Source organism: Carettochelys insculpta, chromosome 1 (genome assembly GCF_033958435.1).
Source record: "Carettochelys insculpta isolate YL-2023 chromosome 1, ASM3395843v1, whole genome shotgun sequence".
Taxonomy (NCBI): domain Eukaryota; kingdom Metazoa; phylum Chordata; order Testudines; family Carettochelyidae; genus Carettochelys; species Carettochelys insculpta.
In genome coordinates, this window is record NC_134137.1 from 191,134,656 (window position 1) to 191,153,516 (window position 18,861).

The 18,861-nt window shown below is 46.4% G+C and overlaps 1 protein-coding gene across 1 annotated transcript in view; it reads left to right on the forward strand.

Annotated features, from left to right (window-relative positions):
* Window positions 1–18,861, forward strand: part of TMPRSS15 (transmembrane serine protease 15) — a 119,997-nt gene that overhangs the window by 85,199 nt on the left and 15,937 nt on the right. Inside the window, exon 18 of the mRNA XM_074989555.1 lies at window positions 14,495–14,590. Within this exon, the coding sequence (XP_074845656.1) occupies window positions 14,495–14,590 (96 nt within the window). The remainder of the gene's footprint in view (window positions 1–14,494; window positions 14,591–18,861) is intronic.

The window sequence follows — 18,861 nt, forward strand, 5'->3', positions numbered from 1 at the left end:
GACCCGCCTGGATGCCAGCCCCAACAACATCCCCCAGATTGTGGGTGCCTGCTGCGCCCTGCACAACCTCGTGGAGAGCAAGGGGGAGACCCTTCTGCAGGGCTGGGCCGTGGAGGCCAGCAGGGCACACGTGCAGCCACCTGCTGCCCCCAGTCGGCAGGTGGACCCCGAGGGGGCCCGGGTCCGGGAGGCCCTGCGGGCCCATTTCAACCAACAGGCCGCGGGGTGAACTCTGCCCAGGCCCCCTACTGCCCACCCCTTCCTCCCCCACACTCCTGCCCCAACGCCCACACCATGGAGCACCCCACCGCCCCCCCCACTTGTCCTGGACAAATGACAGCACGAACTTGTGGCTGAACGTAAACTTTTTTTTTTGTCTTTCAGAAACTTTTTTTTTTTTCAATAAATATGTCAAACACAAACCAAAAAGTAGGGACAAATGTTCAACAAAAGAAAGATGTGCACAAATAAAACAATACAACAACAAAGCAAACAAGTGTGCGCCATCAACCAAAAAGAAATCCAGGGAGGAGAACGGGGAGAACTATTTACATGGGGGGGACGGGGCAAACGGGGGCACCAAAAAAAAACAGTCCAACTATATACACAACAACAAGGGGGGGGCCACGTCCCGGGCCCCTCGCCCCTAGAGCCCAGCACTGGGCGTGCCCGGCCTGGAGCCCCGCCGTGCCTGCAGTCTGGTCCACGGCTGGGTGGGAGCGGGCTGGACTGGAAGGTATCGGTGCCGGCGAGTCTCAGGGGGCTCCAGGGGTCCCTCGGCTCTGTGGCCCTCGCGGGTGGGTGGTGGGGCGACAGCAGACGGCCCGGCAACGGCCGGAGCAGCTGGTGGTGGGGCTGCAGGAGCGGGCGGGGCGGGCGATGACTGGGCCGGCGCGGCATGGGGGGCCAGGTATTCAACCAGGCGGTTAAATGTCTGGATATAGGCCCCCCATGCCTCCTGGCGCCAGGCCAGGGCCCGCTCCTGCAGCTGGAGGTGCTGCTGCGACACCTCCAGCTGCCGGCGGAGGATGACCAGCAGCTGGGGGTCCGTGGCCGTCGCTGGTAGTAGGCGCGGGGTCCGCCGTCTTGCCCTCCGCGGGGCCGGTGGTTCCTCGGCCGAGGGGCTGCCCTGGAGCGATGGTCCCGGAGGGCTCTCCGGGACAACTGAGGCCTCGCCGGCGCTCTCTTCCGGTCCTTCGGATGGTGCAGGTGCAGGTGCAGGACACAGGAGAGGAGGGGGGAAAGAAGAATGGAGACAGGCGTTAGTGTGGGCCCTGAGCCGTGGCCTCTGTCCCCCCCGCCCTGTGCTGCAGGTTCCCCATCCCCGTCCCCGGGAGATGCTGCTGTGATGGATGGGGTTCAGGGGTCCCCCTGCCCTGCACCCCGTCCCCTGGTGGGAGCAACTCTCACTTCAGCCCGCAGGGTCTGAGAGCAGGAGAGGTTTCTTAGGCCACAGATGGCCAGTTTCTGGCAGGAGTGACAGCACCAGCTGTCGGGAGAGACAGTCCTTCCAACCCGTCCTGGGGAGAAGACCCCCAAGGGGGGCCCCTCTGGGATGCAGCTTTCCCCCTCCTCTGGCTGGCTGCCTACCAGCTCTCCCTTCCCCTAGCCTCTACCTGTGGCCCCCGCCCTCGCCCCCCAATTCCAAGCCAGCTCGGCTCCTCCCTCCTGTTTGTTCAGGGCAGAGGTGTCACCTGCCAGCTGTAGCGCCAGGATCCTCCTTTGGCCCTGGGAGCTCTTCTGCTCTTGTGGCTCATATGTAGCCTGAGTCTCCCTTTGGCACTCCCCCCACTCCATCACATGCTGCTGCTGCAGGGTGTCCCACCACCTCCGCCCGGGGGCCCCTCGAGGTTCCGCTCCCCCCTGGCCCGGGGATGGGGCATGGCACTGTCATGCAGGGTGGGGGGGGGCAGGGGCTGATAGCTGCAGTGCTGTGAGGGCCATGGCCCTGGTGTCCTTGGGGCCATGGCCATGTGAGCGTGTGGGGGGCCCTGGACACATCTCTGTTACCCCCGCCCCTCAAGCCCAGGGGTGTCCACCAGAGAGGGGTACCTACCTGTGGGTCTGCTCCACCAGTCCGGAGAGCCCCGGGGGTCGGAGGCCCTGCTGCTGCTCCGGGATGGCAGGAGGAGGATCTGCAGGCTGGATTCTGCGGAGGAGGAGCCCCCCTCCTCCTCCTCCTCCTCCTCCTGCCGCGATGTCCTGGGGATGGCCTCCGGGGGAGGCCCCCGGGGTGCGGGGCTTGCCTCCGGGGCGGACCCCGGCTGCAGGGCCTGCTGGGCCTCATCAGTCGAGGTGTCAAGGGTGGCCAGAGGGGAGGAGGTGTGCCGGGAGCCCAGGATGTCCCTGAGCTCCCTGTAAAAGGGGCAAGTGACGGGGGCGGACCCAGATCGGCTGGCCGCATCCCGGGCCCGGGCGTAACCCTGCCGCAGCTCCTTGACTTTACTCCGGACATGGTCCGGACTGCGGGCAGGGTGACCCTGGGCAGCCAGGCCCTCGGCCAGCTGAGCGAATGCATCCGCGTTCCGCCTCTTGCTCCCCATTACCTGGAGCACCTCCTCCTCACTCCAGAGCCCCAGCAGGTCCCGCAGCTCGGCCTCCGTCCAGGAGGGGCCCCGCTGCCGCTTCCCAGACTGCCTGGCCCTCTGGCTGGGCTGGCTGCCCTGGCTCCCCTTGGGGGGGGTCCCCTGGGGGCACTGGGGGGGCTGCTGGGCAGCCATCGCCGCTGTGTGGTGGGCTGAGGGCTGTGCAGACTGCCCGCGTGTGCAGGCTGCAGCCTGCACGTTGCCTCAGCTTCCTGCAGAGTCAGGGCGGGGGAGGAGACCTTTAAGGGGCCGCTCCACGCGGCCACCAGTGAGCTGAGGGGCTGGAGAGAGCGTCTCTCAACCCCCCAGCTGATGGCCGCCACGGAGGACCCGGCAATTTCGATGTTGCGGGACGTGGATCGTCTACACTGTCCCTACTTCGACGTTGAACGTCGAAGTAGGGCGCTATTCCTATCCCCTCATGGGGTTAGCAACTTCGACGTCTCACCGCCTAACGTCGAAGTTAACTTCGAAATAGCGCCCGACGCGTGTAGCCGCGACGGGCGCTATTTCGAAGTTAGTGCCGCTACTTCAAAGTAGCGTGCACGTGTAGACACAGCTTCTGTGGCCTGTAGTCTGCTGGCAAATAGATTCTGAATTCTAAATATAATCAGACGTTGAAAATTTATAAATTGTAAAAAATGTGATCATTCTTCCTAATTTGATCTCTATAGTTGTTTAAAAAAAGTCAAAATTAGAAATTTTGATGAGAAAGTGCAGACTTTTTTTTCATGAAAACTTGTACTGTGACTGATGAGTATTTAATTTTGCATTTTGTTTTAAATGCACCTTATGGCTAGATAAGTTTGATAAAACCACTGGGGGATTTTTTCGGTGGAGGGAAGCCACAGAAAAAGCAATTATATGTTTTATATGATCTGGCTGTAGCTTGGACGAAATGCAAAAGAAAAGCAGTGCTAGTTTCAGCTGAATTAGAAGAACTGGGAAAGAAGGGGAGAAGTGTGAGGTGTAATTTCCTAAATGGAAGAAGGTAGTCAGTAAGGAAAAAAAATACTTATTTTTAAATGTTGAAAGAGCTATTGCAAAGAAGGGGACATACAAAAACGTATCTCAGTAGTGCAGTGGGGAGGCAAGAGAGATGGCAGCTGCAGTTTCTCTTCTAAAGAAGGAACATCTTTCAAAAGAGTAAGCTTCAGCAATCAAGGTCCACGGGGAAACATGATTTCTGCCCACATCAGCTTATTGCCTGAAGGAAAAAGACCAACCACCGATGAAAATAGAAAAGTCAGTTCCTTCCCACAGTGGAAGAAGAGTAAGTCAGATGAATATGTGTTGTTACATCAACCTCCCTTGATAATGACCTGAAGTTTTTTGTCTGGCATCAAACCTACAAGAGGAAAGAGTTGAGTTCTTTCTTATCCCTGTATGTGTGACTTGATTAACTTCCTTTCTCATCCTAGTTGGTTGAGAAGTTAGAAGATGGTCTCCTGAACTCTATTCTTACTCTTTAAAGGGACCTACAGTGGTATAGTAATGTAAACTTGGATAAGTGCTGATCTCTTCGTCAAAGCTATGTGTAAGTCCTGCTGCGGGGCAACCACTTCAGTAAAGTGGGCTGGGCTGACTGAATAATAAAATCAAAAACATGGTAACTATAAAAGACCCATTAGTTCATTTTGCTCATCCTGCTGCCAGTGGTAGCTTGCTCCCTTCAGTATATTTTCAGTGACTTTGTACAGGCTAGTTTTATGACAAAAGTATAGTCTCCCTTTCCCTAGGGAAACTACCCCAGTCTATCCAGTCTGGCCTACATTGTCCTTGTCTTAATTTCATCCAGGAAGAGAATCTGTTCAGTGCTGCTGCTATACAGAAGGGACATAAACAAAATTTGGTCTATTACTTACAGTCCAGTGACTTTAAAATTAAATATGGCTTAAGTCAGTTGTAAGTGGGAACCTGTGTGTGGTAAGATCATAAAGGCATAGTTCTGTTAAGCTTTCAGCTTTTACAGTGCAGATATGGAGCAATTCTAATGACATCACTGGCACCCACTGAATAACAAGTACTATTTTTTGCAGCCTGTAGGTTTTTGGTGGATGTTGTTCATTCAACTACTAACCAAGTGAAATCTTAGCTTGTGAGATCTGACATAAGTACTAACGTGGGAGAGTGCAAGTGCCTTTTGACAGCGCCCGGTGGTTTCCCCCCACGACGTGGAAGCCAATTGATGTGCGAGCGAGCCAGGGCCAGAACCCAGGGTCCTCAAGGAAGGGGGAATCCCACCACCCAACGGCAGGAGGAGTAATGTAGTCACCAAAGAGCAATGGAACTCCACCTAAGGTCCGCCCACCCCCTAGCAGGCAGGCACCCAGTCAGAGAGAGAAGAAGACAACACTGGTTTAAAGTATAACTAACAAGAAATTTATTAGCACAAATAACAACAGGCAAAAACACAACAGCAACAGTAAAACAAACACATAAACCAGTTCATTATATTATTATTAACTCTATACTTAACTATACTTAACTTACGAGTATGATTTTGAAGTCCATTTTGGATCCTCGTAGTATTATATTTATTGCTCCACAAAGGAAAGTATGTTCGTTAGGAGAAGGGAAATGGAAGGAAGGAAAGGGAGTCTGGGCCGGGGTACTACTCCCGACCCAAGTGGCCAGTGGTGGAGGCCACCGGGTCCTTTTGCCCTCAACCGACCTCCTAAACCCAGCCCTTTCCCAGGGCTTTTTGCCCACTCGGGTGAAAGAGATAAGGAGGAAATAAAGGGGAAACACTTATTACTTATTTATCCTAAGCACTCTATTACTAAACAATCTAGCATTACATTAACTACTACAAAACATTACCATATTATATCTCATAAAATGTTTTTTAATCAAGTGTGGCTTTTGTGTGACGTAGGCTAAATTGGCCCAGCCGCATGGGGTCAGGCCCCCAGGCACTACCCTCCCCCCGTCAGAGAAAGGCACAGCGAGGGCTACGCTCCCTCACTCCCCTGTAAGGGGTCCTGGTGCCTACCAAATGTCTCTAGGAAAGATAAATGTATGAGTTCTTATATAATGTATGAGGCCTGGCTGAGCCTTGGGCCTTATCAGTTTTACGTGTCCGGCGAATGCGATGTCCAGTCCGTTATACGGGTCACAGTAGGTAAGATGTCCAGTCTGGTAGAATAGTCAGTTGACCCCAGAACGCGTGCAGCTTGTGGGCGATGACGTGGCCTGGAGGAGAGGCAATGACGTTGGTGGGCCTCCGGTTTCATCACTGGGTACTCAGTACCCGTGGCCTGAGCCACGGGCCAGTTCGCCACATGGTGAGTACGCCTGGAGACCCACTTGCCGCTCCTGGATGCAAGCGCGCGGCTGGGGTTCGTAGGGGCGCTGGTACGGTGGCGCCGCTTCGCAGCTCCTAGCTTCCCTCAGAGGGGGCTGGGCCACAGCGATTAGCTCTTTTCAACAGTACCGCCTAAAGGCAGATGCTGAAGTGATTCGCTCAAAACGCCCCTTCAAAAGGGTGGGCGTCACAGTGGTTTTTCCCAGCTCTGAGGCAGATCCACTCAGAGAGCGGCTGCCACTGTGATTTCTCTCAGCTCCTGAGGCAGAGCCACCCAAAGGGTGGTTGGTGCAGTGATTTCACAGCTCTGAGGCAGAGCCTCCCGCCCCGCCCCCAGAGGGAGGGTTGCCACAGTGATTCAGCTTTGACAGAGCCACCTAGAGGGCTGCTGTTACAGTGATTCTACCCCACAACTCTGGTCACAATGCTGCAGGGGTCTTGCTTGTAGTCTTCCCAGGGCGAGTGTCCCGTCCAGGACGGTGAGGCAGAATGACCCCAAATGGGCTGAGAGCCCTGGATTTATAGGGAGTTTACATGATTATTCATAAGGTAATTTCCATATTCATGATTTGTGTTACAGTTCTCAATCAGGTCCTCTCTCTCGGCCGAAGGTTCTGGAAGCTGGCAGAAGCCTGCTCCCTTTGACCAATCAGAGGGCTCTGTTTCAATCCTGCTTCATGGATTCAAGTTACCAGGGGAGCTAACTGCCCCAAAATGGCCGTAGATGGGGCCACAAAATGGCGGCCTATGAGCTTTTAGTTTGTCCATGTCCCTGTATAGGTTTTACCTCAGCCAGAGGCTTGTTTCCCCTGACACACGGGGGCGATTATGTCCTAGAGATAAAAATCCCCGACACCTTTCTGATAAATAAGCAAAATACAGAAATTAATCTAATCACAATGCCATGAAGAAAATATCCAGAGTCTTATTTTTCATTCTTAACTCAAGAAATGTGCATTGTTTTCCCCAGAACAATTAATGCATTTTTATACACATGAGGCATCTGGATGTACAAATCATGATGGCACTTTGTATGTACAATTGCCTGATTTATGCCTGAAAATATAACTGTATTTGCAAATTAGGAATACAGGTTCACAGCAAACTTATCTTAAAACAAACTCCTTCGCGTTAAGCTTTATGAGTTCATCTTTGAATAGCACCTCTGCAGATGCTGCACTTTAGCAGACTTGCACCCATCTTGTTGCTCTGAGATTTTGGAAGTAGTGCCCTTAGGTCCATTCATGGACCCCACTTATTCTCATCCCCATGCAGATGAATTGCCTTCAGTTCCTTTTCTCCCATCTTTGGCTCAAGATGCAGTAAACTGTGTGCTTGTTCTCTAATATTTGGCTTTTTCTCAGATAGTACCTTATAATAACTGACCTTATAGTGTTATCATCCCAAGAACAATTTTTCCTTTTTTTCTTTTCTCCCTTAAAAAAATCCCTTTTTTTCTTCATAGAGATGGTTACATAGTTAAGCAATTTTCCCTTCTAGGGGTTACTTTTTCGTTAGCTTTGCTCAACAGTGCCTGGGATTCACCCAGGATTCAAAAGGTGCTGCTCCTGTTCTGAAGTTATTCCAATAATTGGCAGACTTTTCCAGTGCCTCTGCTGTTAGCCACACAAATTTATTTATCCCTTCCGCTCTTCAGGAACACACACATCTTTATCTAATCCCTAGGTGGCAAGGTGTGACCCTATTATTTTAAATTTACGCCCTTACTCAATCCCTAGGGCTCAGGGAATAATTCCCTGTGGATATGCAGGATCTATGCCATTGAAAAAAGTGTATTACCCTTACACAGTAATATTCTTCTTCTCTATTTATTTGCAATTACCAAGAAAGTAGAATACATGCTAGGTACTTAGTATCATGCACAGTCAGGTAAGTCAGTTTCAGACTTTCCTTGTTGGGACAGACAACATGAAACTCTCTGGATGCTGGTTGCTGCACCTCAGTATCTGGAAGTTCTGATCTGTGGGGGGGTGAGTCTACCCAAATGTTTACCTTGCTCTTCTTGCTGTTCTTTTTTCTTTCCTTCTTCCTACTTCCCATTGCTTTCCTTCTTGGACTCCAGTTTAAGTAGTGAAACTTGAGTCCTTCTTATTCTTGACCAATTATTTTAGTATAATTTTACTCACCAATCATAAACTACTGTAACAGAATTACCTAACCAATCATACCTCACTAGCTTAATTTGATTTACACCTAGCAAAATTAATTATACAGCAGATGGGAACAATTACAAACCAGACAGAGACCATGCAGAAAACAGTAGAAAAATGGGAACAATCATCATAGAATGGTGATTCCATAACCTCAGTTATTCATAAGTAATTTCTTGCCAGACAAAATACTGTTAACTAAGTTTTCTTTACTCATTTTGAGATCTACTTTCTTTTATTTGGTGGCAGTGGGTGGCATTAGGATGTGATCTCTGTCTTAACAGCCTGGTATGACTCTATTATAATGAAATGCAGATGGAATGTGAGTATGTGACTGCTAGGTCTACAGGTAATGGTGGCTGCTGCTTTTTCATTCTGGCTGTAGAGGAAGGCTTCAGGCCTCTCAATACGGTTATAGAAAAAACATATTTGTTATACTCTTACACTGTTGTCTGGGCAATAGTCATATCCCCAGCAGGTGCAATATCATAGAATCATAGAACAATAGAGGTGGAAGAGACCTAAAAGAGCCATCGAGTCCAGCCCCCTGCTGTAAGCAGGACCAAACCCATCAGATAAGCCCTGCCATGGCTTTGTTGAGCTGAGACTTAAACAAACCCAGGGATATAGACTCCACTACTTCCCTGGGTAGACCATTCCAATGCTTCACCACCCTCCTCGTGAAAAAGTTTCTCCTAATGTTCATCCTGGACCTTTCCAACCACAATTTAAGACCATTGTTCTGTATTCTGCCATCCGTGACCACTGTGAACAGTCTCTCTCCAGCCTCTTTGCAACCTCCCTTCCATAAGTTGAAGGCTGTAATCAAGTCCCCCCTCAGTCTTCTCTTCTGCAGACTAGACAGTCCCAATTCCCTCAACCTTTCTTCATAAGTCATATGCTCCAGCCCCCTAATTATTTTGGTCACCCTCTGCTGGACCCTCTCCAGTGTATCCACATCCTTCCTATAATTGGGGGCCCAGAACTGGTCACAGTACTCCAGATGTGGCCTCACCAAAGCTGTATAAAGAGGAATAATCACTTCTCTGGATCTACTGGCAATGATCCTCTTGATGCAACCTAATATGACATTAGCTTTCTTGGCTACAATGGCACGCTGTTGACTCATGTCCATCTTCTCATCCACTACAACTGTCAGGTCCTTTTCTGCAAAACTACTACCAAGCCAGTCGGACCACAGCCTGTAACCATGCTTGGGATTCTTCTGGCCCAAGTGCAGGACTTTGCACTTGTCCTTATTGAACCTCATCAGATTTCTTGCAGCTCAGTCTTCCAATTTGTCTAAGTCAGTCTGGACCCTGTCCTTACCCTCCAGAATATCTACCTCTCCCCCTAGCTTAGTGTCATCCACAAAGTTGTTGAGGGTGCAATCCAACCCCTCATCCAGGTCATTGATAAATATGTTGAACAGAACAGGACCCAGAACCAAACCTTGGGGCACTCCACTAGAAACCGACCGCCATCCCGACATTGAGCCATTGATCGCTACCCTCTGAACCCGACCTTCTAGCCAGCTTTCTATCCATCTTATCGTCCATTTATCCAATCCACATTCCTTTAACTTGCCAACAAGAATATTGTGGGAGACCATATCAAAAGCTTTGATAAGTCAAGATAAATCACATCCATTGATTTTTCCCCTATCCGCAGAGCCAGTTATCTCATCATAGAAACTATTCAGATTAGTCAGGCATAACTTGCCCTTCATGAATCCATGCTGACTATTCCTGATCACTCTCCCCTCCTCCAAGTGCCTCAAAATGACTTCCTTGAGGACCCCCTCCATGTTTTTCCAGGGACTGATGTAAAACTGACCGGCCTACAGTTCCCTGGATCATCCTTCATCCCTTTTTTAAAGATGGGCACTACATTTGCCTTTTTCCAATCGTCCAGGATCTCTCCCGATCTCCACGGCTTTTCAAAGATAATGACCAAGGGTTCGTCAACAACATACACCAAGTCCCACAGAACCTTAGGATGATTTAGGTCCGGGCCCATCGATTTATGTATGTTTAACTTTCATAGATAGCTCCTAACCTGTTCTTTCCCCACCAAAGTCTGTCCACCTTCATCCCACAATGCATCACTTATCGCATTAGTCCGGGAGCTGTCTTTGTCCGTGAAGACAGAGGCAAAGAAAGCATTAAGTACTTCAGCTTTCCCTACATCATCTGTCACTGGGTTACCTCCCTCATCTAGTAGAGGCCCCACACGCTCTCTGATCACCTTTCTCTTGGTAACATGCCTGTAGAAACTTTTCTTGTTATCCTTCACGTTCCTTTCGAGTCACAATTCCAGTTGCACTTTTACCTTTCTGATAACTGCCCTACATTCTCGAGCTATATGTTTATACCCCTCCTTAGACATCTATCCAAGTTTCCACCTTTTGTAAGCTCCCTTTTTGTGCGTAAGTTTTCCAAGGATTTCCCCATTAAGCCAGTCTGGTCTCCTACTGCGCATCGGGACAGTTTCTTTCTGTGCTTTCAATAGGGCTTCCTTAAAATACTGTCAGTTTTCCTGGACTCCTTTTCCCTTCATGGTAGTATCCCAGGGGATTCTGCCCATCAGGTTCCTGAAGGAGTCAAAGTATGCTTTTCTGAAGTCCAAGGTTTGTAATTTGCTGCTCTCTTTCCTTCCTTTGATCAGGATCCTGAAGTCTACCGTCTCATGATCACTGCTTCCCAGGTTGTCCCCCACCTCTACCTTCCCTATTAGTTCCTCCCTGTTTGTAAGAAGCAGGTCGAGCCACACATGACCTCTGGTCAGGTCCTTCAGCACTTGTACCAAGAAGTGATCCCCAACATTTTCCAGAAACTTCCTGGACTGCTTGTGTACCGCAGTATTGGTCTCCCAACAGATGTCAGGGTAATTGAAGTCCCCCACAATAACGCGAGCCCGCAATCTGGAAACTTCTCTCAGTTGTCTAAAAAGATCCTCATCTACCTCATCATTCTGATTTGGTGGCCTGTAGCAGACACCAACCACCACATCTCCAGTGCTGCCTACACCACTAAGCTTGACCCATAGATTCTCAACAAGCTTTTCTCCCTCTATGTACTGGAGTTCCAAGCAATCACAATGCTTTCTTACATACAGTGCAGCCCCTCCTCTTTTTCTCCCTTGCCTGTTCTTCCTGAACAGTTTATACCCTTTCATGGCAGCGCTCCAGTCATCTGAGTCATCCCATCAAGTCTCTGTTATTCCAATCAAGTCATAGTTCTTGGACTGAGTCAGGGCTTCTAATTCCTCCTGCTTGTTACCCAGGCTTCTGGCATTGGTGTACAAACACCTTAGATAACCAGTCGATCTCCCTGCCCTCACTACTTGAACCAAGGGTCCACTTTTGTTGTACTTTCCTCTTTGCATTTCTTCCCGGCCTCCAAGTTCCTTTCTACCCACAGGGTTTTGGTCACCTTCCCCCAGCAAACCTAGTTTAAAGCTCTCCTCACTAAGTTTGCAAGCCTACTTGCAAAAATGCTCCTTCCTCTCTTGGTTAGGTGGACCCCATCTCTTCCCAATAATCCTTGTGCCCGGAATAATGTCCCATGATCAAAGAATCCAAAGCCCTCTCTCCGACACCACCTGCATAACCATGCATTTACTTCCTCAATTTGACAGTACCTACGTAGCCCTTTTTCTTCTACAGGAAGAATGGACGAGAACACCACTTGTGCTCCAAATTCTTTGACCCTTCTTCCCAGCACCACATAATCAGCAGTAACCTGCTCAAGGTCATTCTTGGCTGTATCGTTGGTTCCCACATGAAGAAGTAAGAAGGGGTAGTATTCCAAAGGCTTGAGCAGTTTTGTGAGGCTCTCAGTCACATCCTGAATTCGAGCTCCTGGTAAACAGCACACCTCATGAGACTGCAGGTCCGGTTGGCAGATGGATGGTTCAGTCCCTCTACTTTCTTCAATGGAAGATCCCCTCAAAATAACAAAATTAAGTTTAAACTCCTTATGAAAGAAACAAGCCTTACAGCCAGCTTCAGAAATGGGAGCAAGAGCACCCCTTGCCCATAGACCTTCTAGTTCAGCTAGTACCCCATCCACACTGGCAGCTCAATCACCAGAGACTAGCAGAGAGGATGGCAGTACCATAGAACCATCTATGGTGCCAAAGTCCTCATCTATATCTGCCTCTTTGCAAATGTATGTGAGGAGGAAATCTTGAAAAAGCTGTCCGTCACCTCTTCACAAGAAGCCCTCAGATCCCATGAGGAATTCTGTGCAGGCTGCAAGTGAGGCTATTATAGCAAAGGCAAAGAGGAGTCAGTCATCTAGAGACAGAGTACAGAGTTCAGATCCCCCTACTCAAAGCTGCAGAGACAGGCTTGAAATGACCAAGCCCAGACCAGAACAATGCTTACTACCAATAACCAGAAAATCAACAGTATCAAAGACTGCTTGCCTATTATGGGTACCTTATGGCACCTGGCCTGAAGAATGTCATGGGGTTCTGATATAACCCACTACTCCTCAATTTTACCACCTTGTTCTAAGAGGCCACCCCGCTTCAGAAGGTCATGGTGAAAACAGCTTGCAAAGACCTTGCAGAAATCGTTTCTCCCAGAAAGTTTTGACAGACCATGGCACCAATTTCATTTCAAACCCATTCTGACAGGTCTGTGACCTGTTAGAAATAAAAAGCTACAAATGTCCATGTATTGCCTGCAGGATAAAGGGTTGATGGAGTGGTTTAATGATCCAGTTAGAGAAGTTCCTACCAGAAGATCTTTGCCAATAGGGCCAGCTTATCTCTCCCCTATTACCAATCATTAGAGAAGTTCCCTCACTTCTTGACAAAACTGAAGATGTCAGAGAGTAAATCAGTGCAGAATATGACATGGTATATTTTGGTCTATTCTTTATTATGTTCCTGTGATTGCCTATAAGGCCAAATAGCTTCTAAGATGGAGTTTTTTCAGTATAGAAATGGGTCCTTACAGTAAATCCCTCTGAAACAATGCTACGGTACAGGGGAAAGGGGGTGCGTGTTATGGATGTATTCTTTTTTCAGATTGCTTTTCAAAAAGTTGGTTTGAACTGTCTTATTAGTAGGAATAGATACAGGTTACTAAGATTGCTTCTTGAATTGAATCCAGAGTTCACCTTCTCCTAAATGTAGGAGGTTACTGTTTAGAGCCCAATACTCAAGTCCATTATATCACTTTTATATCATCCTGGCTCCATTAAATTCAATAAAATGGGCCTGGCATGGAACTGGTGTGATAGAGGAGAATCATGCCCACTGGGCTTTGGTTCAGCTCATTACAGCAATTGGCTCAGGAAACAGAAGTTCAGATCAGACTTTACTATCAGTTTGGGGGAGTTGACGTTCATAGCTAACATTATAGTTCTCTTCCAGCTGCATACATGAGTACTGTGAATTTGTTTCATCATTGTCTTGCTTGCTGTGTATCCATTTAACTCAGTGCAGAGTGCATGTAAGATGTTACCAGAATAGAATGGTAGTATATTATCCCAACTTCGCACAGATGTGCTAATTACACAAAGTGCGAGTCAATGGAAGATAAATTCACTGCTTTTAGCTCAGTTAAAATTCTGTAGCTGGCTAGGTTTTTGGATGTTATTCTCTAGTCAGATTTATAAATGTTGCATTTTTTTTAGGAAAAAGTCCAACCACCAAGACATATGCACTAGCCTTCCAAAACAACAAGGTGCCACAGGACTTCTTGTTGTTTTTGAAGATACAGACTAACATGGCTACCTTTCTGATACTAGCCTTCCAAGTAACTGGAAAGTCATATTACACTTGTTTTTACCCATTCCTATCCCTATGGCTTATTGTCTCTTCCATACTTAATTTAGAACTAGACTCTGACACTTTCACTTTAAGTAAAATCTTATTTCACAAATTGCTCCTCCAAGTCCTTGAACTTTAACCTCTTCTCTATATTGAATATTCCTCTATTTGTTCTATAAAGCCCAGTATACATAATACTGATGTTATTTTCCCCCAAAGTACAGAGCTGTGCTATATACATTTCAATTTATTATTGTTGAATATTGCAGAATAAAATTCATCTATCTACATTTTAAAAATTACAGTGCTCTAACTTTGAGTGGTGGCATTGAAAAACAGAAATCTGATAACTTGCTGTCATTAAATTAATTAATCTAGACTGTTCACTTTCATTCAGACATCTTACATGAAGTAGCTCAGGAACTGTGTCAGAGTGAAGGTGTTAGTGTTGGGGGGTTGATGTTTGTGTCTGTTTTTTGTTTTGTTTTGTTTTTAGATTTCAAACCTCAAAAATATTTGAATAAATTCCCACTGTTCTAGGAAGCAGTACTACAAGGGATGCCATGGACATAATCACTTTAAAACGGTATTCAATTGGAGAAACAGAGTATCTTAAAAATGTCTTGCCTTTTTTTTCCTCTTAGAAATATGAATAAATCATCAACGATATCCTCCATTGGAAATGGACCATTTGTAAAAATCACTAAAGCAGCTAACCAGAGCCTAATACTTACACCAAGGTAGGAATTAATGAATCTTTCCCATTTTAAGAATGTCAGGGTGGTGGTAAATAAAAGTAAATATAATACATGTTTTGCTATACTTTACTTGAGAGTTAATGTGAGCTAACTTATAAGGCACTGCACAGGAGACCTAGAGGCTATTCCTTCTCTGCCATTGCCTTTCTGTCTCACTTTGGTCAAGTCACTTCACATCTCTGTGCCTCTACTTCCCCAACATGTAACTGTAAGCTTTTGCATCAGGGACTGTGTCTGTGTATTTCTATGTTACAATTTTGGTCAGGGTTTCTCGGCACCACTGTAGTTATAATAATAAATAGTACTATTCTTGCATAGCATTTGTATGCAGAGATCTAGGAGTGCTGGAGCAATTTTTATAGTGGGGTTGCTAAAAGACATCGAACTAAACTGTGAAGTCTGTATATAATGGGAATTACTTCAAACCAGTGGATGTAGTTGCACCCCCAGAATCCTTAGTTCCTACATATGAGCACAGAGTTCAAAGTGTTTACAAAAGAGGTAAGTATCATGACAAAACGGAGAATAAAGCAGCCAGAGTACTGTATCAGAGGGGTAGCTGACTTGGTCTGTATCTTCAAAAACACCAAGAAGTCCTGTGGCACCTTATAGACTAACAGATATTTTTCAGCATAAGCTTTCGTGTTAGTCTATAAGGTGCCAGAGAACTGTAGTGACTTGGAGAAGATCATTGTTCAGATTAAAATAAATACAATATGTAGAGATATCATAGACCTGAAGGGACCTCAAGAGGCCATTGAGTCCTGTCCTCTGCTCTCTTGACAGGATCAAACACCCTACTGGACAGGGCTTTTTAATTTATTTGCCCCAGGCCCCTATATGGGCCAATCAAGAACTTAACTCACAACTTTGAGTTTGCCAGGCCAGTGGGCAAACCAGTAAGCTATACCTTCTCTCTAACAGTTGAGCTCAGATCATCTAAATCCCAGTCAGTGTCCTATCACACAACCCACCACACTGCTTCTCATATTAAATTTAAATGGTTAGTAAACAGCTGGTGGTTTGGCACCAGCCCTTACAAGAAACCAGAGCAATACAAACATAATCGCCAGTTAGAAAAAAAGTCTGACCTCTCATTCTAGTTAAATATGTTTTAAAGCAAGTGGTAGTAACTAAAATAAAATAGTCCTGTATAGGTCTTCTATTTTTTGTCTCCATACTTTTTTCATGGAAAACTGCTCATCAAGTGATGAGCTGTTCAGAATACTATCCTAGCGCCTTATCCCTTTTACCTCACCTTATATTTTGTGTGACTTTGAAGCATTCCTGTGGGTTTGGAATAACTGATAGCCTTTATTGACTACAGACCTTGAATTTAATAGTTGCAAAGAATTATGTTCACAAAAGGTGCCAATGCTTTAAGCACGCCTACAAAAGAAGGGGCGGTTGCCATTGATTAGCAAACAGTTTACACTTCAGTTAAAGCAGTGCCTTAAAGGAGCAAAGAAAACTTAGTAGTCCTATCACATTAGCAGTTACATTTTCCTGGAACGTTGATAGATACAATGACACAGAAAATCACCACCTTTAATTGTTCATTTGCTGAGACTGGATTGAAGGTGGGATGTATCAATACTCTTGTAGGCTTCACTTACAAACTATATTGCACAGTAATAAAGTGATTGAGAATATTTAATTTGCTGCAGAATTTTCTTTTTCCCTGCTGGAAGCTGATTGATACATTTTCTGTTCTAATTCCACATTGTTAAAATCAAATATTTATCAGTCTCACTGGTGGAGAAGGAAAACATCTTAGTGTAATGAAGGATCATTAAAAGCTATTTTTCTTTTTTTTTAATAAAACGTGCATCTAAACAAGCATTGCCATGAGAGATCTTAAAAAGCTGCCTATGATTTAAAGATGTCTTCTATTACTATCAGTTAAACACTAAAAATGAGGCGATCAAAAGGAAAAGGAAGAAGATCATTCATCTTAACTAGATCCCAATTGCAGAAAGGGACTCTTTTCTTTGTATCATCTGGACACATAATAGGGGTCATTTTATAGTAGTGATACCTTTATATGCTACTACTATGTAGCTTCACAGAAGTTAAGTCGCAGAATGAGAGAAAGATTAGAAGTTGCTTAATAATAATAATAATAATAATAATGGAAATCAACACATGAATGTCAGATTCCGTTCTGCATTCAATCCTTACTCAATGTAAATTCCCATTGAAGGTGATGGGCAGTTTTACTGAGTAAGGACAGTAAGATGTGACTCAAGAGGTTTAAAAAAAAAGATATTTCACATCTGAGAATCACAGGCGATGACTTTCTGACAGAAGGATAACATTTATATTGGGCTGTACGGTAGCCCTAGAATAAGGGCGGCCAACCCACAGCTCTTGAGCCACATGCAGGTCTTTGAGCCATTAAATGTGGCTCCTCCTCAGAGCCGTGCACCAGCAATGCCATCCACTGTTCTGCACACACATCCCACTGCTTGGTGGGAGCAGCACATGGTAGCAGCTTTGGTGGCTCTGGACTGGTGGCAGTGACAGTAGCTCTGGTGAGTCACCAATGTCAAGTTAGAGCAGGGAGGGACTAGGCGTGCCTTCCTCTGCGGAAAGGGGAGGGCATTGAGCTAAGTATTATATATTCGTTTTATCTATCTTCCTATCCATCTATATTAGCACTCTATCCTTGTGGCTCTGTGCACTCTATTTACGTGGCTTTTTGTCCCCTAACTGATTGGCCACCCCTGCCCTATCAGCATTGGTGGTATGTAGCCCTAAGCAGCTTTGTGTGGTGCTGGGCTCCACAGCAACAAATATTTCAGCTGAAAAGAAGTGGGGAAGGATATTACTCATGGAGCTATCAGTCGCGCACTGTTACCACAAGCAGCACAGAAGTTGCATGCCAGCTCCTATAATTGCTATGACAAGCGGGCCTTTCCAATGTAACACTGGAACATAGGACCTCCCTGATGTTTCTGCGGAAGATTAGGAGGATTAGAGCTGGACAAATAATTGAGATTTGATTAATCGGCAGTTCCACAAAACTGAAAAGAAATTTTGGGCTCTAAACAGAATCAAGAATTTAAAAATAAAAACACTGGCAAATTGAACAAATCAAGAGAAGTTTCATTTTGTGTCAAGGAGAACATTTCATTTGACCCCCATATAGAAAGTATTGTTTTATTTCCAGAATCTTTTTAAAATAATAGCCAAGGAAATGGAGGGCTGGAGTCACCAAATGTGGGGAGTGAGAGGGAGGGAAAGAGGTGGTTCTAGCTACCTTATAATCTGCATAGCAATAAGTAGGGGGTTCACACAGGAAACAGGAGACCCCCCTCACCCTCACCCTTTCTGCCACATGTGGAAAAGAGATTGGAATGCAGGTGTCCAACATTGCAGGGGAATACCCTAGCCACTGGACTGCAGGATACGCTGCTGTGTGCTTGTTTCAGTCTCTTCTGTTGAGGCTGTTCTAGTGCTAGGGCATTTTTCTGCAATGTGAGAGACCCAAGTTTAAATTACATGTCCAATATCACAAAGTGAGGGCAACTCGGTTCAGCTGAATGCCAGAAGCACTGACTAGGTACCATTAGAGATGAAATCACCTTTTTCTTCTGGCCTTTGTGCAAATTGCACCTGATCCCATTTGTTTTGGACACAAGCGTTTGGCAAATTTGTTCAAAGTCAGCAATATTTCCAGGCTGGTCCAAACTACATTTTTTGGCTCATAAACTATTCACCTGAAAAATTTCACCCAGCTCTGAGAGGAATAGACCCCCTTCAGTTACCCATTTGGCACCCAGAGGAAAGACAAATGGAGATGAACAGCTCAAAACCATTCTTCAGGCTGACAGCTCCGCCATGAAGTAAAGGTAGCAGCCTACCAGTCTGAAGTCTCTCTTACCATGGAGATCAGAGGGTGTCAGTAGTGGAAGCAATCCCTCCCTCAGGGAGTTACCACCCCTATCCCATAGGTCCCTGCGGCAGATTGAAAGAACAGGAGATGCTATGTGTTATATCGGTACAAAAGAAGACATGGGCCCTGTCTACATGAGCCAACACATTCTGTTTCCACCTCCTGCTGGACCTGCATAAGGGGTGGGATCATCAATTCCTGCATCTTCTATAGTGACATAGAATCCATGTCAGGCAGTTTGGGGAAATGGAGATCATTTTCAAAAGTTCCCAGCTACTGTGCAGTCCTGCTGAATCAGGTTAGTTCCCTCTTGTACCCCTTTCAGTGACAGAGTATTCATCCTCCTTGCCAGATG